The sequence below is a fragment of the Pituophis catenifer genome, unplaced genomic scaffold (assembly GCF_029215685.1).
Source record: "Pituophis catenifer annectens isolate HBS135680 unplaced genomic scaffold, rPitCat1.0.hap2 SCAF_3, whole genome shotgun sequence".
Classification (NCBI taxonomy): Eukaryota; Metazoa; Chordata; class Lepidosauria; order Squamata; family Colubridae; genus Pituophis; species Pituophis catenifer.
In genome coordinates this window covers 184258173-184285156 of record NW_027256883.1, presented here as the reverse complement: position 1 = coordinate 184285156, position 26984 = coordinate 184258173, and the positions used below count along the sequence as shown (strand labels likewise).

Here is a 26984-nt window from a genome sequence, read left to right as displayed (position 1 = left end):
TGGAGTGTGCGGAAATGGATAAGATCACAAAGGAGATACAAGAAAAAGATGAAACAGAATACTACTTAGTCTGGGAGAAATGGTATACATGGTTGGAGGAGAAAGGGGGAAAAAAAGGGGGGACAAAAGAAAACTAAACAATGGTTAAATTAGGTGGAGGAATATGGAAACAAATGGGAAGATACAAATTGTGGAAAGGAAATTAGGTACCTGTTTATGTTAAACGTAAATAAACTATTTAGATTAAGAGAATATATATGACGGTATATATATGATATACTAGAAATATATGTATAAAAATATATTAATATAAGAAAGAGAAAATATATAAATATGGATTATTGATGTAAAGATGTTGAAAAGAAGATGTAAATATCTGTTTTTGTTTGTTTGTTTGTTTTAAACTGTTTAATAAAAATTATTTTTAAAAAAGATTTAAGGAAATGTATGGCATAAAACAATTGGGTTTATTATTCTTATAAGAAATGAATGATTGTAACATCACATAATTAATTGATGTGTATTAAGATGTTGGAAATTAAAACAGCTGACAATGGAAAACATTAGTGATTATATTAAAGGAGTATAAGGGAATACTAAGAATTATATCTGTGAGATTTTAAATTTAAAGGGTTTAATATAGAGATGAAGGGAAAAATTGAATTTGGTTAAGATTAGAGGTTAGAATGAAGGGTAATATTGGTTTAAAAAAATAGAGAGAATAAATATTATGGCAAAAAGGAAGTATATAAATTGTAAATTCAGTTGAAATGACTAAAAACTGTTTAAATTTGTGAACTGGCAAATACTCTGTTCAGAAAAAATGCATTGTGTGTTTGTTTGTTTAAAAAATAAAAAAAACTTTTTAAAAAAATTGCGGTCGTAACTTGAGGACTACGGATAATGTATTTTTAATGTGCAACTTTCATTCTCTCACCTTCCCTTCCCTTTTCAAGTGGTCAGCCTTTCCCCCATTTCACCCCTTCTCTACCAGAATTACCATGGCAGAGACTAGCTTGTTTCTGATAGCATTACCCTTTGAGATAGATCCCATGAGGAATGTGACGCTTGGAAGAAGATGAGTTTCTTGGCCTCTTTGGAAAATAGATACAAGGCAACCAGTCTGGAAGATATACTGAGAGTCTGAGAGCATTGTTGACTTTGATTTAGCAGTTTGGATTTCCTATACGGCAGTAGCAGACGGTCTGAAAAAGTCGGCAGTGGCAGAAGGCACAGAAATCACAGCAGGGATGAGACGGTGGCTTGCAGCTTGCCCAAGTAGCAACACAGTTCGGAGGGGGAGACGGTTTGGGTCGAGAAGGTTTTTTTTGTTGCCCCATTCTCTGAGGAGAGAAAAACAAAACAAAGCATACAAATAAAGCTTTTGAAAAGTGTTTCAGTAGATTTTGCTGCTTAAGAGTCAAACTTGCTCTAACTGAAGTAGATCTGTGCATTTCACTTTGAGCACATTTTGAGCTACTTTATTGTATTAAGTTTTTCATTGTATTTTATCCTGCTGCAGATTTAAAGTACAGACAAGTGCTTGGAAAAGTAATGGGTGAAGAGCATGTTGGGTTGTTATATGCAAATTTAGCCATTAGTCGCTGGTCCAACCAGGTGTCTTCTTCATAGTTCACATAAGAATACAAATATTGTTTGTTATTTATCTACAATATCCAATCTTAAAATCTTAACTCTGTCTCCAATTGTTTGTGGATTTCCAAGCCCAAATGTGTAATAACCTCAGCAAAGTATAATTCCCAAAACTATTTAAGGAAGTTCATGACAGTCCAGAAAAGAATATAAATTGGTAGTTTATTTATCTTTGTAAATATGCTAAGAATAATCACCCACCTTCATAGATTTTTTTCTCTCAGCTTCTTTCCTGCTTAGCTTCAAGGAAGTTTTGGTTAAATCTTTAGGGGGGGAAAAGGAGAAAGAATTCAGAAACTTGTATAATCTGAACTTTTAATTGCAACACGTAGGACAATATAGAAGGTTTGGACAGGACATTTCAATTGTAGTGACCCACCCATGCATTTTATCTACATAAGCACGACTCTCTCTCTCTCTCTCTCTATTGTTTTTGGAATAGTAAAGTAGAAATAAAATACTTTTGCTTCTGCTTGAAAGAAATCACAATTATATTTTACTTCCAGTTTATGTAAATGGTCTCACATCTCATTGCTATTCCTGGGGTCTTGAAAATGGACTGAAATAAGGATGAGTATCTGGATGGCCAAATAGGATACTAAAAAAAATTATCATGCCTTTTAAACGGTGTGCCCAGGGAGTGAGTGAATTGTATGTGTGGGTTTTCCCCTTCTTTCCCTCCATTACTGTTTGATTTTATGCTCTGTGCCTTTCCTAACTACCCCAAACTCTTGTGAGTTTCACCTGGTTGTGACCAAGAGACTTTGGATAGCAAGGGAAATTGGCACTCCAAGGGGCTGTGAATCACAGTAAGTTGCATGTGGAAAAATAGAGTGGATGCACAAGTTTTATCTGGGACTCCAAATATAGCAGTGCTCCCAAGCGAAAGGCTTGAAAACTGAATGGTGGGCAAAGATAGGGGAGCTATGTATCTCATTTAGGAGGTCTCCCGGTGTATGTGTACACCCCAAACTGATAAGGATTAGCTAGGGACAGGGAAAAGTAAGGTGACCAGACGTCCTGCTTTTGAACAATTTGTCCCGCGTCCCGCGGTGTTTTAAAAAAGTCCCGATTTTTGGAAAGAATGCATGACAAGCTAGGGAACGGCGCAGTGGTGGGTTGCTCCCGGCTGCCTCCTGAGTCCCAGCTGATGATTAGAGGGAAAAAAACCTGTTTAAACTCTTGCCGCGGGGCTTCAAAGGGCCGCCCTACAGCTGATCAGTGTTAAAAGAAAACAAATGAGTAGACCGATGCCTGCAAAAATAGAAAAAACAGCCCCTTAAAGCTTCAGCATAGGTTAATTAGCACAAGTTGATTAGATCAGCTTCCCGACTCTCAGCTAATTTGCTCTCAGCTGTTTTGCTCAGGGCTCTGTAGTTGCTAGCTGCAGAGTGCTGGAGATTTTTTCCCCTAACTATGCTGAAAAAGCAAAACTGAAAGTAAAGCAAGGTCTTTGCTGCAACGTGACAAAATGAGGCAGAGAGAGATTTCTTTTTCTTTTTCTTCACTAAAAAAGGTAGGTGCAAAACTACAAACAATGGGAAATTTAGGGCAAAAGAGGAGAGTTCAAGATTTTAAAACACAAAAGAAAAAAAGTTTTATTTAACTAGGGAATTGTAATAATTGAGATACTATTAATTGTATATTGTGTTGAAAGCAGAAATGGTTAAGTGGTGGTTTGGAGGAATATATGGGAGAAATTATTTGGTTTATTATTATTGGTAAATATAATTAATTGATTTGTAAGAAATTGGATTGCATGGAAATAATTGGAATATTCATGTTCGTATTGATTAATAGACAAAAAAGATAGTTATATAACTAATTGATTTATATTAAAATGTTGAATTTGTATTAAACAACTGTATTACATAATTACATAATTAACCAATGTGAGGATGGATATAAAAATAGATGACAATGGGAAGGGGTATAATATAGAATAGAAGGGAAAAATTGAATTTGATTAAGATTAGAGATGAGGATGAAGGGTAATATTGGTTTTTTAAAAAAATAGATGAGGAATAAATATGGCAAAAAGGAAATATAGAAATTGTAAATTTAATTGAAATGACTAAACACTGTTTAAATTTGTGAACCAGCCAAATATTCTGTTCAAAGAAAATACATTGTATGTTTGTATGTGTGTTTCTAATTATTGCTATTTATTCATAATTGTTCTCTTTTATTCTTTAAAGTTTAATAATTCATTCTTTATCTTAATATCTTTATATTTGTTTGGGATTGGCTTTCTTCCCTTTCATCTTTTTTTTTGTACAGCAATCTTTCTCCTCAAACCTACCACCTCTCTCTTTTCTTTCCTTCTTACTTTCTCTTCCCCCCCTCTTCTTCTCCTCCCTACTTCCTCTTCTTTTCTCCTTCTCCTCCTCTCTTCCTCCCTCTCTTACCCTCACTCCTACTCTAATTTCCCTTCCCTTCCTTCATCCCTCTCTATTGCTGTATCCTTTTATGCATATGGACTACTCAGAGGGCTGAAAAAGTTATTTTTGACTGGTTTGGTCCTCACACTTTTGACCGGTCCTCGAACTTACGACTGTCCTCACATTTTACATTTTTGCCCTATCTTGTCATCATGGTGAAGAGAAGCAGTTGTGAAATGAGTGACATGGTTGTTAAGAATGCTGCACGGGCATAAATGTGAGGATGGTCATAAGTATGAGGACCAGTCAAAAGTGTGAAGGCCTGTCAGAAATGACTTTTTTCAGCCCTCTGGTTAGTCCTTTTGTGCATATAGACTACTCAGAGGGCTGAAAAAGTTATTTTTGACTGGTCCTTGCACTTTTGACCAGTCCTCAAACTTATGACTGTCCTCATATTTTACGTTTTTTGCCCTATCTTATCACCATGGTGAAGAGAAGCAGTTGTGAAATGAGTGACATGGTTGTTAAGAATGGTGCACGGGCATAAATGTGAGGATGGTCATAAGTGTGAGGACCAGTCAAAAGTGCGAGGACCTGTCAGAAATGACTTTTTTCTATACACATAGCCATGGCCACCCGGTCACATGACCAGCTAGCCACGCCCACCCAGTTACATGACCTCCAAGCCACGCCCACAAAATGGTGGGTGTCCCGCTTTACCAGTGTTAAAATCTGGTCACCTTAGGGAAAAGGAACCTTTGGTTTTGCATGTTTCCCCAACCTCTGCATTAGGAAGGATGCTGGATGTCTGGATTTAGGCAGGTGGATGCCTGATTTAGGCAGGAATAAAAAAGTGAAATACACAGAATTTATGTAAAAAAATTGGACTAAAATGTGGGATGAGACTAGTAATTTAATTTAATCTGGCAAAACAAAGGTACTTTCAATTGTAATAAAAAAATAAAGAAAAAAGAAGAACTGTTTTCTTGAAAAATTAAATTGTTGTTGAGTGTACAAATGTTTCTATAAGTTTAAATGGAAAGAGACTATTTTACTGTCATTGTGTATGCATGCATTTTGTAATTTTATGTTTAAAGTAAGGAAAGTTAAAAAGATGACTTAATTATGCTATGTTGAAGATCTATAAAACTAACCCATAGAAGGCAAAATATTTCTTTCTGTTTCTTCACTTTATCTGCATCTACCAGTTCTCAAAGTAAAAGCTGGAGGCTGAGAAAAAAGAAGGGATGTGTGCAGTGGTGGGATTCTACTGGTTCGCACCGGTTCGTTAGAACCGGTTGCTAAGTAGTTAAGCAGTTCGGAGAACAGGTTGTTAGAAGAAATCTCCTTTTGTTCTTTTCCACTTTACAGGGTTAATCCTGTAAGGAATTGTTGTTTCCTAGCCTAATCTTTATTGCCCTGCTTACAGAAACTGCCTCTCCATTAACCCTTATTAAATTCTTGGCAGTACGCTTAGACTTACTGTCACTTCTGGTTCCCGAGCTTCTCGGAGGTTTTTTGGGGGGGTTGACTTTCTTAAAGGGGAAGGGTTGTTTTAAGCTTTTTACACCACTGTTGGGAAGAAATATTCCTCTGTTGGAGTTCTTCTAGCCAGGGTGCAATGATCAACACTTTGAAGAAATAATTGTCATTAAAAGCAGAAGCTTTTAATGACAAGGATCCAAGATGAGTGACATTCAGCAAGGTTTATTGGCTAGCTAGAAAGATTGACATTCAAACGTGAGTTTACATACCCTTTCTGACTTTTGGTCTAAAACTGGTTTTTGGTGAAGTTTAATTGTGCTTGGTGATGTTTAATCCTGTGTTTAGTGATGAGATAATTTCCCCTATTCAGCTTTGTTTGGAAGGAAAAATGTTAATCTCTGTTCCTGAAAAGAAGCAGCTTCAGAAATCTGACTAGTTCCTGTGTTTATTTGTTCTGGTAATTGGTTTAACAAGCAGCAGATACTATGTTTGCTCCTTTGCTTCATTCTGGAGAGCTTAAATGATCTCTCTGCTAAAGGGTTTAACTTTATAAACAAGAGTTGGATGCTGATAGTTATCATTGCATTTTAACTATTTTAATTTCTCAAGGTGCTCTGGACCCTGCCTGATTTGTAACTCCAGTTTGCAGATATTTCTAATCTAATGATTGGTATTTAGGGCAGCTTTTTGCAAGCAAAGAATCTTTTTGTATTTTTGTACAGATAATCCTTGATTTACAACAATTACAATGGCACTGAAAAAAGTGACTTATGACCGTTTTTCACACTTACAACCATTGCAACAAACTGTCATTAGGGCAAAGAAGTGATGTCACATGATCACCTGGCCACATCCACCTGGTCACATGAAGCACTGCAGTTGTGAAATGAGTGACACGGTTGTTAAGAATGCTACAACAGACATAAATGTGAGGATGGTCATAAGTATGAGGACCGGTCAAAAGTGCGAGGACCGGTCAGAAATGACTTTTTCCAGCCCTCTGAGTAGTCCCTATGCACATAGCTACGCCCACACGGTCACATGACCACCAGGTCACGCCCACCCAATCACATGACCACCAAGCCATGCCCCCAAATAAGTCACGCCCACAGAACGGTTGTTAAAAAATTGAATCCCACCACTCGATGTGTGTAAGGTACTCTCTTAATCCTCTACACTTGCAGTCTGTCCCTAAAAACAAACTGTTTTGCTTTTAGGACTAAATATTTATCCTTTCCTCATGGCTGTCTGGATCTCATTTTTATTTATTCTTGTGCAACCCCGGCTCGAGCTGGAATCCCAAATTATTCTTTTGACAAAACTAATAAACAAAAATAAAAATTAAATAAATTTGAATATTTGAATAATTGAAATTTAAATAAATTAAATTGAATAAATAAAAATTATGAACATAGAGGAAGCCATGCAGCCGTTCGTCCTTTTGCTTTTGCAGAAAGGGCTATTTCTGATGACTAGTACCGCAGAGCCTTGCTATCTGATAGCAGGGAGGAAAACTCAAGAATTGGAAAGTAGCTTAAACTCTTATTTAAAGTACAAAATAAAATGTTGTTCACTTGATAAGTTGGAATGCCTACAGGCAGATTCAGGCCTTTGTTATTCTCTTCTATTAGTTTTTCACTGCCTCATTAATAGCTAATGTTATTCTAAAACAGATAGACAAACACATGGGTCAAAAAACTCAATGTCCATGAAGTTTTAATCTCTAACTGTGCCTCCCCTTTAATTTTCCTCAATAAATTCTTACAGTAAATAAAATACTGTCAGATTAGTTGCTCTCACCTATAAAATAGCCTTACTCACATGGTCACTGTTCTGATTTTTCCCAGTTTTGAAAAACGACCATGTGTGAATTACAGCCTTTGTTTAACATTTACATTCCACATAACTTCCAAATTTTCACCATTACAGCCAGATGTGATTCAAAGTCAAACCATATGTAATGCAGAAAACACATGTTTTATGTCCTTTCATAATAGGAGTTCAGTTGATAAGTACACAAGATAAGACTTCTTATGACTACGGAGGGAGACACTTTAGCTATGGTGTGTGATCAGCTTGGTTCCCTCTCTACTGAGAATTTCCAGATGCTTCTAAATCTCATCACATAAACCTTTGCTGGCTTTGAATTCACTTGCATGCTATTCGTTTGTTTTGAAGGCCATTATATGGCCAAGAAGCTTTGTTGTACCACATTGTCCCATTCCTTGACTTCACCTGTGACACAAACGGTTAAGGATGTGGTTAGTATAGTTAGAGTAACAGAGAAAGTAATCAATCCTGCTTTTTTCTTTTCAACATTATTTGTTTCCTCCACCCCTCCATTTCTCACCTCCTCTTCTGAATGCAGTATGATTTATTTACCAACTTTATCCTTAAACCAAGAGATGCCATGGGAGAAAAAAATCACCGTTGTCTAATGGAGACATCTTTAGAGTGAAACCTGACTTACTACGTAATGGAACAAAGTTAAATTTTGTCATTGTCTAAAGCAGTGGTTCTCAACATTCCTAATGCCGCGACCCTTTAATACAGTTCCTCATGTTGTGGTGACCCCCAACCAGGGGTGGTTTCTAATTTTTTTTACTACCGGTTCTGTGGACGTGGCTTATTTTGTGGGCGTGGCTTGGACGTCATGTGACTGGGTGGGCGTGGCTAGCTGGTCATGTGACCGGATAGCCATGGCTATGTGTATAGGGACTACTCAGAGGGCTGAAAAAAGTCATTTCTGACAGGTACTCGCACTTTTGACTGGTCTTCACACTTATGACCATCCTCACATTTATGCCCATTGTAGCATTCTTAACAACCGTGTCACTCATTTCACAACTGCTTCTCTTCACCATGGTGACAAGATAGGGCAAAAACGTAAAATTTGAGGACAGTGGTAAGTTCGAGGACTGGTCAAAAGTGCAAGGACCAGTCAGAAATAACTTTTTCAGCCCTTTGAATAGTCCATATGCATAAAAGGATACAGCAATAGAGAGGGATGAAGGAAGGGAAGGGAAATTAGAGTAGGAGTGAGGGTAAGAGAGGGAGGAAGAGAGGAGGAGAAGGAGAAAAGAAGAGGAAGTAGGGAGGAGAAGAAGAGGGGGGGAAGAGAAAGTAAGAAGGAAAGAAAAGAGAGAGGTGGTAGGTTTGAGGAGAAAGATTGCTGTACAAAAAAAAAGATGAAAGGGAAGAAAGCCAACCCCAAACAAATATAAAGATATTAAGATAAAGAATGAATTGTTAAACTTTAAAGAATAAAAGAGAACAAATATGAATAAATAACAATAATTAGAAACACAATACAAACATACAATGTATTTTCTTTGAACAGAGTATTTGGCTGGTTCACAAATTTAAACAGTGTTTAGTCATTTCAATTAAATTTACAATTTCTATATTTCCTTTTTGCCATATTTTTCCTCATCTATTTTTTAAAAAAAACAATATTACCCTTCATCCTCATCTCTAATCTTAATCAAATTCAATTTTTCCCTTCTATTCTATATTATACCCCTTCCCATTGTCATCTATTTTTATATCCATCCTCACATTGGTTAATTATGTAATATTACAGTTGTTTAATATAAATTCAACATTTTAATATAAATCAATTAGTTATATAACTACCTTTTTATATATTAATCAATATGAACATGAATATTCCAATTATTTCTATGCAATCCAATTTCTTACAAATCAATTAATTATATTTACCAATAATAATAAACCAAATAATTTCCCCCATATATTCCTCCAAACCACAATTTAACCATTTCTGCTTTCAACACAATATACAATTAATTACAATTCCCTAGTTAAATAGAGCTTTTTTTCTTTTGTGTTTTAAAATCTTGAACTCTCCTCTTTTCCCCTAAATTTCCCATTGTTTGCACCTACCTTTTTTGGTGAGGAAAAAGAAAAGAAATCTGCCTGCCTAATTTTCCAACGTTGCAGCAACAGCAAAGCCAACAGCCTGCTTTACTTTCGGTTTCGTTTTTCAGCATAGCTAGGGGAAAAAAAAACCTGCTCCAGCAAGCAAACAAGCAGCAGAGCCCTGAGCAAAACAGCTGAGAGCAAATCAGCTGAGAGTCAGGAGCTGATCTAATCAAGGGCTAATTAGCCTATGCTGAAGCTCCGTGGGCCAATAAAATTACAAAAAAACACCGAAACATTTGTTAAATTGCTGGCTCGCCCGCCCCTCGCCCACCACTATTTATTGGCAATAAATAGTGGTGCGGAGGGGCGGGGCAAGGCAGCAATTTAATAAACGGTTCGGTCGAACCCCCTAGAATCGGCAGAATCCCACCACTGGCTATAGGGTGGCCCTTTCAAGCCCCGCGGCAAGAATTTAAACAGTTTTTTTTCCTCTAGCCATCAGCTGGGACTCAGGAGGCAGCAATAGATTGGGAGTGGGCGGGGTAAGCGAACGGCCGGCGATCCAACAGAGCAGAGAGTGAGGGTGAGTGAAGACATGGGGGAGGCGAGAGAGGGCTTTGGCGACCCCTGTGAAATGGCCGTTCAACCCCCAAAGGGGTCGCGACCCCCAGGTTGAGAACCGCTGGTCTAAAGAGAGAGTATAAGGGTGAAAAATCAGGACCAGTAGTAGTAATTCTGAACAGATACAAAACACTAGTTAGAAAGAGCTTTAAAACAAGCAATAAAAAGCAACTGTTTCAAGATGTATTATTATTGTTTAAGTTGCATATTGTTTTGAAGCTCCAGATAGCTAGCAAAGTGACTAATGAATAGAATAGAATAGAATAGAATAGAATAGAATAGAATAGAATAGAATAGAATAGAATAGAATAGAATAGAATAGAATAGAATTCTTTATTGGCCAAGTGTGATTGGACACACAAGGAATTTGTCTTGGTGCATATGCACTCGGAGTACATAAAAGAAAATCCATAGTTTAATATAGATAGTCTCAACATCTACAACTGAGGCCCAAATTTCCATTTCTAAGAAGACAGTTGTTAAGTGAGTTTTGCCCCATTTTAACACCTTTCTTGCCACAGGTATTAAGTGAATCATTACAGTTAAGTTAGTAACACTTGTTAAGTGAATCTGGCTTCCCCATAAACTTTATTTTTGTCAGAAGACTGCAAAAGGTGATCTTCTTGACAAACCTACATAATCCTGGGATACTGCAACCCTCATAAATACATGCCAGTTGCCAAGCATCCAAAATTTGATCACAAGACCATGGAGATGCTACAATGGCTGCAAATGCGAAAAATGGTCATAAGTCACTTTTTCCAGTGCTGTTGTAACTTCAAATGGCCACTAAATGACTGTACACTACCTCCAAATGATTCTATATTGTCCCTTACAAATTTATATAATTTATTCTCAAGGCTTTAGAGTAGGGGTGTCAAACTTACATTGTCACGGTGTTATCACATGATATATCGGGACTTTTTTCCCCTTCATTAAACCAGGCGTGGCCGTGGCCAGTGCGTGATGCATCCGCCCATGGGCCGGGTGTTTGACAACCCTGCTTTAGAAGATCTGATGATTACTAATATCACTAGAATAATTTCTGACATATATTAACTTTAAGTGATCATGAAAGCCATAAAGATTTAATTAACAATATATGAGCAGATGGCTAACGGCAAAAATGTTCCTATCGAGCCCAATGAGTCTTTATATAAGTACCTTTTTATAAATTGCCCTTGATGTTTCAATTGGCTCATCTCATAAACCTGCGATGTGGTGAACTTTATATGGGTTCAATTTGAATAGACCAGTAATGTTACCCGTATTTGTTTCTTTTTAAAGATCAAAAGATTTATGAGTGCGACTGTGAAGATGAGGTTTGCAAATATAGGTGAGATCTAAATTGCTCAGTATCTAATCTGGAATATAGGTGTTGTGGCCCGTCAGCAGCCTGTACAGCTAGTAGCTGATTCCGACAACGAGGAGGCTGGTGTGGTGCTGCGCCAGCAGCCTGTGCAGCTGGCACTCAAGTCAGATAATGAGGAGGCTGGAGAAGATATGGTGTCAGAGGTGGGGATTTTGCCAGGGCATTCAGAACCTCCAGAAGCTCCCTTAAGTGAAGAGGATGAAGAAGAGGAGCCTCTTCTCGATGCACGGGTGCGCAGAGCTGCCAAAAGGCAGGAGTGGCTCCTCAGGAGAAGGTCTCCTCAAGAGTAAGGCTTGGGGCTAATTGGCCATTCCCTTAGCCTATTTAAGGAGGAACGCAATTTGCAGGGAACAACTTAGTTCACATACCTTTGTGTTTTGTCTTGCTTATCTTATCAGCTTCTTGCAAATTGCTTCTGGGCATTCTGCCAACCATAGTAAGCTTTCGGTTATTATTCTTCGAATTCTTGGTGGCTGTTAATGCAGTTAATTAACAGCCATTGTTGTAAAAGACTGGTTTATTTAGTAAACTAAGGTTTGAATGGACTTTGTGTGTGCTGCGTTCTTTGGGGTCCGTAGCTGGGGCAGAAGAATAGGTTTTTGATTTGAGATATTCAATTTGATTTTCTATTTCTCCCAGAACAAAATAAAATAACAACGTAATAACAAAATTGAAATTAAATTATATCATCTTTTATACTTGTCAACTTAAACTAGTACTTTCTGTTATGCTTATTTATGTAAGACGAGTGAGCCCTTAACTTGTTCCTTGCTTTTAGCAAATTTAAATATATTTTACTCAACCATTTAGCTTTCACAAAAATTCAAGATTTTGAAATATTTCAGCAATGTTATGGGATTATATTCTTTTGTTTATTTCTTTTTATAATTTTTCCATAAATATTCTACTTTATTCCATTGGTTTATTGTCTGCTGCCTAGGGACAGATTGCGCCTAAATTGAATAAAGTAAATTCAATTTTCTAGGGGTCCTGATCAGCCCCTTGCCCCCTAACTGCCACTTTAATCATATCTGTGATATTATATTATGGTGAGAGAGAACAGTGTCCATATGTAACTGGTTAAATTTGTTATCTGTTTATGTGGTATATAGTTTCACTGCAATGTTTGCACTCTGCAAACACAGAGCATTTATCCTGGCGCCTGTCCTCTGGAATGATATTTTTCCAGAGATCTCTATTGCTCCGAATTTGATGATGTTCCCGAAATCTTTAAATCTTATCTCTTCTCCTAGGCCTTGTGATTTACATTTGTGGAGCCCTTTTTTTTTTTTTTTAAATGTAAGCCAGCCAGAGTTGTTCCAGAGTCAATAATAATAACAACAACAACAACAACTGGGAACATCAAGTGGAAAAAGTTGTCGAAAATGAGAAGTTGAAAAACTTGTGGGACTTTCGAATACAGACAGATTGTCATTTGGAACACAACACGCCAGATGTCACAGTTGTCGAAAAATGAAGCATACAATTTATTTTATTGAAAAGTTTTAAAAAGTTTACATATATATCCCCCCCTTCCCTCCACCCTTCCCTCCCTACTTCCCAGAGCAAAATACAGGGTATAACATTCAACAATCATAATCTAACATAGTCTAATTAATTATAACCTCTTACATCCCTCTAATACTTTAACTCCACATTTACCAGATTAAATTTGAATACATAATAACATCTCTCTATCTATTCATAAACTATTTGAAATTTTTTAGTCCGATATTTATTTTGAATATAATCTATCCATCTTCTCCATTCTATCATATATTTCTCATTTGAATAGTCCTTCAAATACGCTGAAATCTTTGCCATCTCTGCTAAATTTGCTACTTTTAATATCCATTCTTGAGTAGTTGGCAAATCTTCCTTCTTCCAATACTGCGCCACCAACAATCTTGCTGCAGTTATTAAATTCAGGATCAAATTAGTCTCTATAACCGTACAATCCGTGATTATACCCAACAAAAATAAGTGTGGAGTAAACTTTATCCTCTTTTTAAGAATATTTTGAATAATCCACCAAATTTTTATCCAGAATGCTTTAACCTTTTTACAAGTCCACCATACATGAAAATAAGTAGCGTCATCACAATCACATCTCCAATATTTAGATTGTAAATTCGGGTACATACAAAACTAACTTTTTGGGATCTAAATGCCATCTATAAAACATTTTGTAAAAGTTTTCTCTCAAGTTTTGCGCTTGTGTAAATTTTACATTTCTTACCCATATCTTTTCCCATGTTTCCATCATTTTTGGTTGTTCAAAGTTTTGTGCCCATTTTATCATACAGTCCTTAACTAACTCTGTTTCCGAGTCTGTTTCTATCAATATATTATACAACCTTTTTATATGCATTTGACTCTGGTCTCTAATTTGTTTTACCAAATTTTTAATGCCCTTCTGCCATTCTTCCAAGTTCGCATCCTTTTTTAATATTGGTATCATTTGAAAAAGGAATAAAAACTTAGGCAAAACATTCATTTTTACTACTGCTATTCTACCCAACAAAGACAGTTGTAATTTTTTCCAATTATCCATCTCTGTCTGCATTTTATGCCATAACAATTCATAATTATACTTACATAATTTCCCATTTGAAGTTGTAATATAAACTAAAATCAATTCTAGAAAAAGATTGGTGCCTATCTGAGAAAAATGTAAAGTCTTGTTCTTTAAAGTTCCATTCACGCCAAATGTCTCTCAGCACCATATCCTCCATCATGTCAAAAAAGGATTTAGGCAAACTTGCTCGCATTTGAGTATTTTGCAAAAGTCTCTTCTTGTCCATCCTAGTATCCAATACTCCATTCCAGTCACCCAACATTATACAAGATTTATAGTCCCAGTTTATCAATTTTGTACGTAGCAACTTGTAGAATCTGTCTTGTTGTTGGTTGGGTGCATATACTCCCACTAAAAGTACTTTCTTTCCTTCGATTAATAATTCAATTGCAATATATCTACCTTGCAGATCTGCTTCAATTAATTTAGCTATTAAGTCTTTCTTTAGATATATAACTATACAATTTTTCTTCTCTGGAGCAGATGCCACAAAATGTGTTCCCAGTCTTGCATTTATCAAATATTTTTGGTCATTTGCCTTAATATGTGTTTCTTGCAAACAAATTACATCATTTTTAAATTGTTTCAAGTAATGGAATATTTTCTTCCTTTTTTGCGGTGAGTTTAAGCCATTGACATTCCAAGTTAAAAATCTAGTTGCCATCTTTGGCCCCCTGAAGCCTTTTGAGCACCGATTGGAAATCCTCCTGGAATTTCTTCTTCGGTCTTGTCCCCCCCCCCCCCACAGCTTCTTTATTTATGCTTGTACTTACTTGGGTCGTTATCTGGGTTTGTTGCATCTTTAATTCTTGTTCCTTTCGTTTAGTTGCCGCTCGTGTTTGTCTTTGTTCTTGGGCTTCTTCTGTTTTTTCAAATAACTCCAAGGCTTGCACAGCCCCCGAAAGTTGCACTAATTCTTCTTGGGTACTCCAAGCCTCTCCCTGGGCTTCTGCTTGCAAGCCTTCCTTTCTAGCGTCTCCTGCTTCTTTTCTTTTTCTGGCTCCTGGAGATGGTGGGTATCCAGCCTTTAGTACATTGACATAAAAATCTCTTGCCTTCCAAATTGTATTGAGACGATATCGTTCTCCTGAATAATTCACCACTAATCCGGCTGGAACCTCCCATCTATACTGTATCTGACGATTTCTCAATTCATCCACTAAAAATGCATAGTCTTTTTTAGCTCTCAATATTTTAGGGGGAATTTCCTTGAATATTGCAACCTCCTGTCCTGCCACTTGTAGTTTATTTTTGTAAGAAGCTTGTAAGATCCCATTTCTTATCTTCATGGTAACAAAATAGATCACAATATCTCTTGGTAGTTGTCTTTGCCTGGCAATCCATGAATTAACACGATAAATTTTATCAATTTGCCAGTCACACTCTGCTTTTGACTCTCCAGTTAACTGTGCAAGAGCTTCTGCAAAAATCTCTTTTAAATTTTCCTGATTATTTTCTTTTAAGCCTCTTACCCTCAAAGCAAATTCCATTGCCCTATATTGTGTCATTATAAGTTCTGCCTCTGTCTTGTCAATTTGAGCTTCATCCACTTTAACCTCCAAATTCACATTAGATTGATTAATTTCTTCAACCTTTTCCTCCAACGATGTAACATGACCCACCAAACCCTGAAATGCTTCCACAATGTCTTCTCTTATTTCTTGATTACGAGTTTGGATTAGGTCCTTAATTGCTGCCATTTCCTCAGAGACATCTTTAAATACAGATGTGATTTTTTCTTGCAATTCAGAGGCTTGTACCTTTAAGGCACCTTGAAGAGCCTCCAGTGTCAATACTTGTGTTTGCATTTGTGCTTGTGCCTGTGTATCCACTGGGGCCAACAAAGACTGCAATTTAGGGGTTTGAGCAGGAGAACTTCCAGCACTTTTTGGAATGCCTGTTTTTGTCTGCTTTGAAGCCATTCCCAAATTGTAATTTTCAACAACCAGCCCACTGAGTCAGTAAATATTTTAATCTTGATCTTTAACCAATAATATGGCTTATAGTAAGTCAATACTTTATTCTTTTAGTCCCAGAGTCTTAATTCTTTAAAGCAATGTCCATTAGAGTTAAACGGGGCTGACACCTTTAACAAGTTAACAAGCACTTTCTTCTTTAACTTTCATTTTCCACGCCCATAACAAGCCAGAACCATTTTCTTTCAACTTTTCCCCGTTCTCATCAGACCCAGAAAGAAACAATATTCAGCTGGAGTTAAAATTTGTTACTTGCAGTTATAATGTCTCCTGTCTTTGCTCTGCCTGCTTTTAATCCAAGTGTTGTTAAAAAGTTGCTTGCAGGGATGGTCGCGGTGTCTTGTTCTGCATGAAGCAGACACGTCCTGGATTCGGAGCTCTGCCAGGTTCCTGGGGAGCTCTCACCCTTCGAGCTCCAGGACTGTTCCTGGAGCTCTTGGGGAGCTCTACCCGCACCCGACTGCTCTCTCTCCCCTCTTTTCCTGAGGAGAGAGTTTCAAAGCTGCTAGACAGCTGATTTTCGCTGTTCTAGCAGCTTAACAAAGTCATGGGGCTAGCACTCCCAAAGGAGTGTCCGCTGACGCCTGCGGAGCCACCAGAAGTCCCATACAATTTATTGATAACGCTGTACCAGGAGACACCAGAGTCGAAGAAAAGGAACTAGAAAAAATCATGAAATATCGCAACCTGGCCATCGAAACTATGTGATTATGGATGAAACATGTAACAGTGATACCCATTGTCATTGGGGCACTTGGTAACATGTCCAAGAATTATAAAATACATCAAGAAATTGCAGCTTCTTGCAATAACACCAGCGGAACTGCAAAAAACTGTGCTACTCGGAACATCGTACATCTTAAGAAGATACCTGGTTGATATCTAGGATGCTGGCAGAAACCCCTATCAACTATTAGCGCCAGTCAATGATATTTGTGATACATTTTTAAATGTTCAGTTGACTGAGTTTCATGTTTAATGAATAAAAGAGACAACAACAACAACAACAACAACAACAACAACAACAACAACAACAACAGCCCTGAGTCCTGTAGCCCATTTTTCACCAGATAGCCAGGAACTCCAACATCTAGCATGGACCTTGTTAACGTGGGCAACATCCAAGCCTGCTTTCTGAAATTTACATCTCACCATATATTTTTTTTATGGGAATCTGTGTTTATTGCTGGCCTTAAGATTCAAAACAGGATTCATTTTTACCAACCTACTATAGAGATGGGAGGGAGATCCGGGATCTTGATTTTGTTGCTATTTATCGCATAGTTGTCTGAGTTCTGCTTTTCCTCAAATATCATGTAACAATAGCTGGCTGTAAGCAACATGCCGCAAAGAAGGAAGCTCAGGAGAAGGTTCTTATATTCCATTCTGGAAGGCAAAAAAGAAAACATGTTTTTGCTAAGATCTCGGAGGTAAGTCATATATCAAAAGTATAGCCATTTTTTTTAGCATCTGTGTTTCTTTGTCCTCCCTCTTCAGTTATCATTCCTTCGCCATAATGGACAATTCCAGTTTTAATCTGTTACAACAAAACAGAAAAGTGTAGAAAGGTGCATCCATCATTGATTAAAATGAGATGAGAAAGCATATTTGATCAACCGAGTTAAATAATTATTGCATAAAGAAGCAGTTTTAAATTCCTTTTCATCCTTTCTTGAATATCCCAATGTGCTGAGTGTATATGTATCCTTGCAAGAAGCAGTTCTGAATCATTTAATAAATACCTCTGTGAACACTGAAGCTCAAGCTCCAATATAAGCATTGTTTACATTTTTGATTGTGGTCTCCATAATGTGACATGTAAGATTATAGTTATGAAATTATCTGCAATAAAATTTCAATTAAATAATTCTGTAAAACTTAAAGTCAGGAACAGAACTAAAATCTCTAATTTATGCCTTAGAGATAACTTTTGCAAAAACTCATATATCCATTGATTAAAAATGGTTGGTTTGGTAAAATACTGGTTAGATAAAGAAATTCACAATTGGGTGTAGTTTATATATGTTTATTTACTCATATTTTTATTATATTATTTATTTATTATATTTATTTGCTGCCCATCTTGTCCTGAGGCAGCTCTGAGTGGCTTGCAAAATTAAAAGCTATAAAACCGTAAAACATAAATATTTCTAAAAACAATAACATCAAATTTAGGCTGACTCAGCCTTCCATCCTTCCGAGGTGAGTAAAATGAGGACCCAGATTGTTGGGGCAATATGCTGACTTGAATATGTAAACTGCATAGAGAGGGTTGTAAAACGCTATGCAGTGATATGTTAGTCTAAGTGCTATTGCTATTTAGCAAAAAAGCAAAATTATAGTTAAAATATGGGGAAGGGAGCAGGATGCACAGGGGGGGGGGAGAGATTTCATGTTTGGGGCAATGTTAAATTTATTTACATAGCAATTACATTTTAGGTATGTGACATTAGAGCAATTTCAAATTGCACAATTATTTTCTTAATTTAAAAACCTTGCAGAATGAAACATTTCATCATAAAATAATCTGTTCAATAGTTAATGTTACAATGTTCATTCCAGTATATGATAAAGTGTTCATTTGTCTATCTGGAAAGTAAGCTAATTTCTCCTCTGAACATCCATTTCCCCCCTTTTTTTTATTCTTGCAATTTTCCTTTATTTTTCTCACACCTTCAAAATACTTTCAATCATCTGCTAAAAGTTTTAACATATAGGAACTCACATATAAATATATAAAATAGACAAAATGTGTTTGTTAGTCAACAACTAAGATAACATATTGAGTGTCTAGAAATTGTAGTTCATACTTATTATATATCCAGACCTTTATTTCCTTTTTTGTGTAATAATATTCCGTTAAAAAAGGAGGGGGATAAAATTATTTGTGATAAAAATAAACAAAATGTCACCTTAATCTATTAGGAGGCAAATTTCACAATATTTACAGACTATTTTGAAATGCTAATATTTTCTCTTCTTTTAGCATTGAAATAACTCCTATCAAACACTACCTCTATTGATGCAAACAATTACTTCATTTTGTCTATGTAAATATCCAAACATCAGTATAATAATTCTAGATTCCTTAAAGAATAGAAGTTCTAGAATAAAATTTAGATATTTAACATCCATAGAATTAAAGATGAACGGAACTGCGCATCAGAAAATGAGAAAGGGTTTTTTATACATAGAACAAAATTGAGTAACAAGACTGAAATCAACCAATTAGAAAAGAAATAAAATTTTGAACTTTGCTGATACGGAAACCAAAATACAAATCACCTATGGCATGTTTGGATTTTATTTCTTTCAGAAATGTGTTAATCACAGCCCTTAAAAAAACTTTGTGATTAGATAGAAAAACAAAAGAACAACGCATAAGGTAGAAAAAACAATTGCTCTTACCTTCCAATGACATTTCAAAAATATTACATATATGCAATCTTTATTGCAGAAAATACAACCAAATGGCAAAAAGCAACAAAAAAGAAATTAAAAAAATGCAGAATTTCTAAAGAGATATTAAATGTATTCGTTTACTTTAATCCATATTTACATAATAATAATATGTTTTAAAAAGTCCCAAATGGAGATTAAAAATAAAAATAAAATCCCCCCTCCCCATAAATAAGCCACTGCTTACAATATTGATTTTAAATATCAAAAGAAAAATGAAAAGATGGATAGAAAGATGATTCCAAATATTATTTGGCTAGTTCTTAATTAAATTTTTCATAGCTACCTTAAAAAAGAAGAATCCCAGGAAATTTTTACGAGTCAAGGGACAGAACTGAAAATTCTGATAGATTTATCCTACCTAATTGGCAAATGATTATTATACTCACTATTCACTAGTAAAAATTAGAGCAGTTTTTGTCTATGTTATCTTCTTGACTCTAGGAAAATATGGGCAATGCTCCTAGAGGCCCCTCCCTTTTTTTTTCAGGAATCCTGTAATCCACAACTGTTTGTAGCATACCTGGGCTGGCTTGCTGTTATTATGGCCCACAATTTAATTTGCTGCATATGGTAATAATATTGTACATACACCCACACATATATACATACATAAGTAAAGTACTTTGCAGAGCAAATTTGAATTGATTAAAATAGAATAGAATAGAATTTTTTATTGGCCAAGTGTGATTGGACACACAAGGAATTTGTCTTGGTGCATACGCTCTCAGTGTACATAAAAGAAAAGATACGTTCATCAAGAATCATAAGGTACAACACTTAATGATAGTCATGGTGCACATAATGTAATTTTAAAGAAAAGAGATTTCTACTAACTTTAAGGAAAATGTCACAAGGTGCATTTCAGATATAAATAATTTCAAATAATGTAAAAATATTTACTAATACTTCCAGCCCAGATTTCTTTTAATAAGGACTAATCCTGTTTGCTGCCTAAGAAGAAAATTACTGTGCAAAAGAAACAAAATTATTTTTTAGCCTTTTTCTTGTATTAATTTGAAAAAGAAATTATAAGTTAGTGACAGGCTACAACAGAAAGAGCAAATAACCTACCTGAAACATTTATTTTAAAAGCCGTTTTTTTCTAATATTGATCAGCAAGATAAATTTCAATATATTATAAAACTGTTTTAACAGCACTCTTTTAAAATAATTTCCCATGTCTAAGAATACTTTTCAATAATACACTCTTAACATTTTTTGTTTCGGTAAACAAAAAATGTTTAGCACCGAGTTAAAATAATGTGCTATAGTTCCATTTAGAAATAGTAGGAGACATTTGAGCATTTCTCTTAAATACCTGGAACCGAGGCAGCCGAAGGAAACAGCAACCAACGTCTTAATAGCTGACCATCAATACCCCAATTAACAACTAAAAGCAACACACAACCAGGAATCACATAAATACTACATTCTGGAGTAAATCCTGAGGATGGGCTCCAACACAAGTCTGAAAGCATGGAAGACTAAACATCTGGTTCTAGTGACTGGCTCAAATTAGATCATGCAACATTATCCTGGGACCCGTATATTTGCCTTGATTTGTAAGCTTGGATTTCTCTTTCTGTCTTGGACAGCAAGGCAGCAAAGCAGCCTCTGATCTTTGGATGCCTCTGTATGGATTATTAATGGAATCTTTAATTTTCCAGAAAACAATTCTCAATTTATGGTTGAGAATGTTTCAGTTTGGGATTCCTTGATATTGACAGTGGCAGTGCTTCTCCCTGTTTTTATATTCATCCTGTTGCATGATACTGTTTATTTATTACTTTGACTTATGCTCTATGTTTCAACTCAAAGGCAGCTACCAAAGTAGACAAAGAAATAAAAAATCCCCCCACACTTGAAATGGTGATGAATTACCTGAAATGGAAAAGGCCTATGTTTTCTTGTCCCAAAGTATAAAGAGCATAGGGTCAAACACAAATTTCCTCTAGGGTTCTCCTCATCACTTGAAGACAGTCATAATCTCCCAGTTCTACAGCATTCCAATTGTAATCCTATACATGATAGGAATGTGATTCTTGTCTTTAAAAATGTATTGAGGGCCAGTGTTACTTCTTCAGATCTGTTCTTTTGTCTTTTCTCTAGACCAGGAGTGTCAAACTAGATTTCATTGAGGGCTGCATCAGGGTTGTGTTTGACCATGTGCATGGCCAGGCTCTGCATGGCAAGATTGATGTCACTCATGTCAGGGTGCCTGTGGTGGCCTGAGTGCTCTGCCGGTAAAAACGGGCTCCCAAGCTCCATTTTCAGCTGTGACGGCCTGCTGCAGCCCTCATGCACCCCCCCCTCTGTCAGTTTTCACTGGCAGGGGGCTGCAGGAGGCTGTTGCAGCTGAAAATAGACTCCTGGAGGGCTGCATATGGCCTTCTCGAGCTCTGTTTTCACTGGCAGAAGCACTTCGGGGTGGTCCTTCACTGTTTCCAGGGTAGCCCTGCAGGCTAGATCTAAGCACCCCGCAGGCCAGAGTTTGACACTCCTGCTCTAGACTGAAGCTTAACAAGCAGCAAGAGAAGAAGCAGCTGTTCTGCCTGTTAACTTGGCTTAGATAAGTGCTCAACCTCTCCTGAGGATTGAACTCGAACCTCACCACTTACCAATGGCCAGGCCCACATGATGTGATGTTCGTTATATGCATTATCCCCAAAGAGGGCTAACAAGAGCTCATTTTTGTTTGGTATTGGTGTACGGTAATTAATATTTAAGCCATGTTTAAATTCTACTGATTTTAGAAAGTGTACAAGCTTTCAAAACCAAGTTCACAGCAAATATGGTTCTAATTATTTGAAAATACAAGGACTCTCTCTGATTTTCCAGTGGCTAAGTAATGATGAATCATGGCAAGATCATTGCTGCTCCTCTTATCCTTCTTAATGTTGTACTGACATTTGTCTTCCAATTATTCAAAAGCTTTCTTCAGTTGTCTTCTATCTCCTCAGTGATTTTTTAAAATTTTCTAAAATTTCTCTGGGAGGGGATATTTTTGAATTTATTGTCAGATGGCAGAAGGCTTTGGTGCTGTTTTTCTATTTTGTTCTCTCTCCCCCCCCCACCCATAGTTGCACAATTTTCCATCGACTCTGGAGCCAACCTGGTCTAACCTGGTTCCTCATGATACATTTTTCTCAGTTTGAACCATAATGTGGGGAATTAGAGACCTTGCAACATGGATGGATGAACACAGCACAATGGCACTCAAATCATGCCACAATTAACATAAGTTGTGCGATCCATCTTTTTTAAAAATTCAATAAAATTGTCTTCTCTCCCTTTTCTCTGAATTAAGAAAAAAATCAGACCTGGACTAATCAGGATTCTCCTTCAAATAAAAGATGAACTCATTGGAAACAGAGTGTATTGCCAACACTGTCGTTGATCATCTCCTTCCATAGTATCATTGTGTGTTCCCTCATTTACCTAAATTACTAATGGCCATGGCAGTTATTGTATATTATGAACTCTGCAAAGTCATCCAGTTTTCTCCATGTCAATTTTTAACTCCTGATTATATAATTTTTTTTTGCTTTTTTTTTTTTTTTTTTGCTTTTAAAAGAAAAAAAAGCCTCTGACAATCAGGCAACTGAGCTGGGATCGTTAGAGCCTTTTGAAAGCATTTTTTCTACAACCTATTCGGCCAAAGAGGTTATAGAAAAAATGCTTTTAAAAGGCTCTGACGATCCCAGCTGAGCCACGTGATCATCAGTTGTTTTTTTTTTACTTTTAAAAGCATATTTTCGGCCAAAGAGGTTGTAGAAAAAATGTTTTTAAAAGTAAAAAAACAGCCTCTGATGATTGCGTGGCTCAGCTGGGCATGGGGGGTGGGTGGGTGCAGGGATTTTTTGCTACCGGTTCTCCAAACCACCCGCCGCCATCACTACCAGATCGGGTGATCCGGTCTAAACCGGGAGCATTTCACCCGGGTCTACTTTAGTTTAGTTTAGTTTATTTATACTTATATGCCGCCCTTCTCCTGAAGGACTCAGAGCGGCTCACAAAGATAAAACAATAAAACAGTAAAATTACGACTAAAATACTCAATTAAATTCCCCAAAGGATTAAAGTTAAAACTCCCATCAGATCAGCAAATTTGTTGGAAAAGCCATGTCTTCAGGTCACCGCGGAAAGAGCAGAGGTTGGGGGCCATCCGGAGCCCACTGGGTAAACCATTCCAGAGGGTCGGTGCGCCCACAGAGAATGCCCTCCTCCTGGGCGCCCGATATTGTCTGGCTGATGGCACCCGGAGGAGGGCAATCCTATGTGAGCACACTGGGCAGTTGGAGGCAGGCAGAAGGTGATCCTGCAAGTACCCTGGGCCCATGCATGAAGGGCTTTATAGGTAAATACCAGCACCTTGAAGCGGATCCGAAGGACCACCGGTAACCAGTGCAGCTCGTGCAGGAGAGGTGTAATACGGGAATAATAGGAAGCCCCGGTAACAACCTGCGTGGCCGCATTCTGGACCAGTTGGAGCCTCCGGATGCACCACAAGGGCAGCCCCATGTACAGGGCATTGCAGTAATCCAAACGAGAGATGATGAGAGCATGGGTGACTGTACGGAGGGCAACGCTGTCTAGGAAAGGGCACAACTGGTGCACCAGACAAACCTGTGCAAAAGCCCCCCTTGTCACGGCTGTCAAATGGTCAACCAAGGACAGCCGCGAATCCAGGAGGATGCCTAGATTGCGAGCCTTTTCAGAGGGAGGGAGTAACTCCCCCCCCATCTGAAGTGATGGGGGTGCTAGACCATGAGATGCTGGTATCCACAGCCACTCCGTCTTGGAGGGGTTGAGTCTGAGCCTGTTCCTACCCATCCAGACCTGCACCACCTCCAGGCACTTAGACATCACGGAAAGGGCATCCCTAGGTTGGTCCGGGGTGAAGATGTAAAGCTGGGTATGATCGGCATACTGATGATACCTCACCCCAAAACTACAAATGATCTCACGCAGTGGCTTCATATAGATGTTAAAGAGCAAGGGGGAGAGAACCGACCCCTGAGGCACCCCACAATTGAGGGGCCTCGAGGAGGATCTCTGTCCCTCTGTGCGACCCAAGAGATAGGAGGACAACCACTGTAAAACAGTGCCCCCTAGCCCCAGCCCCCCAAGTCGCCGCAGAAGGATACCATGGTCGATGGTATAAAAGCCGCTGAGAGGTCAAGTAGGACCAGGATGGAGGAATAACCCCCATCCCGGGCCCGCCAGAGATCATTCACCAGGGCGACCAATGCCGTTTCCGTGCTGTGTCTGTGCCTGAAACCCGATTGGTATGGGTCTATATAATCCGTTTCCTCCAGGAATTGTGGGAGTTGGTGTGCCACCACAGACACAACAACCTTCGCTATAAAGCGAAGTTTGGAGATGGGACTGAAGTTGTTCAAAATGGCCAGATCCAGGGCTGGCTTCTTGAGAAGGGGTTGAACCACCGCCTCCTTGAGGGTGGCAGGGAAGACCCTGTCCCTCAATGAAGCGTTGACAATTGCCCGGACCCAGTCACCGGTCACCTCTCTGGTTGCCGCAACAAGCCAGGATGGACACAGGTCCAACAAACACGTGGAGGCCCCCAATCTACCCATAATCCTGTCCACTATAATCCTGGTCTAAACCCTCAATGGAGAACCTATGGCATGTATGCCAGAGGTGGCAAGAAAAAACTTCTCTGTGGGCACGCGTGCCATCGCCCAAGCTCAGCCAGCTGGTCGGGTTTCCGAGGCGCGCATGTGCACCAGCCAGCTGGTCATCTGGTTTCCGAGGTTTGCATGCATGCCAGCCAGCTAGTCGTCAGGTTTTATCATGTGCATGCACGCCAGCCAGCTGGTTGTGGGGTTTTGTCACACAGCCTTCTGGTTTGGGCACTCTGTGCCTAAAAGGTTCACCATCACTGGTCTAAACACATCCACCAATGTGATAAAAAGAAACTGGGAAAAACCATTTGCGTGCACTTCATTAATTGCTACAGAGAACAAGAACAGAAGGCAAATTTCATAAAAGATGGCACTTCTGATTTGAAACATTTTCTACATTATGAAGAAAATTATGTGTATTCCACTAGAAGGCATAGATTCTGTTTTTAGTAAAACAAAAATAAAGAAATAGATCTTAAATGTTATGTTTTAAAGAAAAGGTGTTGACTTTTTCCTCCATTGGTGTATATATGCATAGTACTCAACTCTATAAGTTATTTGGTGACATCAAGTGCTGTAGTAAACTCCATTAAATGGAGCTAATGATGCTTGATAATTTCAATGCTGCAAAATACTAATTGTTTTAAATAAAACTGAAGTTAATTTTATTATGCATTTGAGATTGTGCATTCTTTCTCACCTTTTTATCATGTTTACACTGGAAAGATCTAATTACATCAGATTTGTGTGGTGCCAGCCAGCAATTAATACCGGTTCTGCGACCCTTGCCAATTTATCACTACCGGTCCTCCCGAACCGGTGTGAACTGGTAGCAACCCACCACTGGTTCCATCCTTCCGAGGTGGGTAAAATGAGGACCCAGATTGTTGGGGCAATATGCTGACCCTGTAAACTGCATAGAGATGGTTGTAAAGCGCTATGCAGTGATCTGTAAGTCTAAGTGCTATTGCTATTTAGCAAAAAAGCAAAATTATAGTTAAAATATGGGGAAGGGAGCAGGATGCACAGGGGGGAAAGATTTCATGTTTGGGGCAATGTTAAATTTATTTACATAGCAATTACATTTTAGGTATGTGACATTAAAGCAATTTCAAATTTCACAATTATTTTCTTAATTTAAAAACCTTGCAGAATGAAACATTTCATCATAAAATAATCTGTTCAATAGTTAATGTTACAATGTTCATTCCAGTATATGATAAAGTGTTCATTTGTCTATCTGGAAAGTAAGCTAATTTCTCCTCTGAACATCCATTTCCCCCTTTTTTTTATTCTTGCAATTTTCCTTTATTTTTCTCACACCTTCAAAATACTTTCAATCATCTGCTAAAAGTTTTAACATATAGGCACTCACATATAAATATATAAAATAGACAAAATGTGTTTGTTAGTCAACAACTAAGATAACATATTGAGTGTCTAGAAATTGTAGTTCATACTTACTATATATCCAGACCTTTATTTCCTTTTTTGTGTAATAATATTCCGTTAAAAAAGGAGGGGGATAAAATTATTTGTGATAAAAATAAACAAAATGTCACCTTAATCTATTAGGAGGCAAATTTCACAATATTTACAGACTATTTCGAAATGCTAATATTTTCTCTTCTTTTAGCATTGAAATAACTCCTATCAAACACTACCTCTATTGATGCAAACAATTACTTCATTTTGCCTATGTAAATATCTAAACATCAGTATAATAATTCTAGATTCCTTAAAGAATAGAAGTTCTAGAATAAAATTTAGATATTTAACATCCATAGAATTAAAGATGAATGGAACTGCGCATCAGAAAATGAGAAAGGGTTTTTTATACATAGAACAAAATTGAGTAACAAGACTGAAAACAACCAATTAGACAAGAAATAAAATTTTGAACTTTGCTGATACGGAAACCAAAAT

The 26984-nt window shown here is 37.5% G+C and overlaps 1 protein-coding gene across 1 annotated transcript; it reads right to left on the bottom strand.

Annotated features, from left to right (window-relative positions):
• Positions 1-1166: 1166 nt before the first annotated feature.
• On the bottom strand, positions 1167-17345 carry ASIP (agouti signaling protein). Its single transcript, XM_070939952.1, has 3 exons — positions 17177-17345; positions 1855-1916; positions 1167-1343 (listed from the first exon to the last, which is right to left on the bottom strand). The coding sequence occupies exons 1-3, from the start codon at positions 17334-17336 to the stop codon at positions 1167-1169; spliced, it is 399 nt and encodes a 132-aa protein (XP_070796053.1). The 5' UTR covers positions 17337-17345.
• Positions 17346-26984: the final 9639 nt, after the last annotated feature.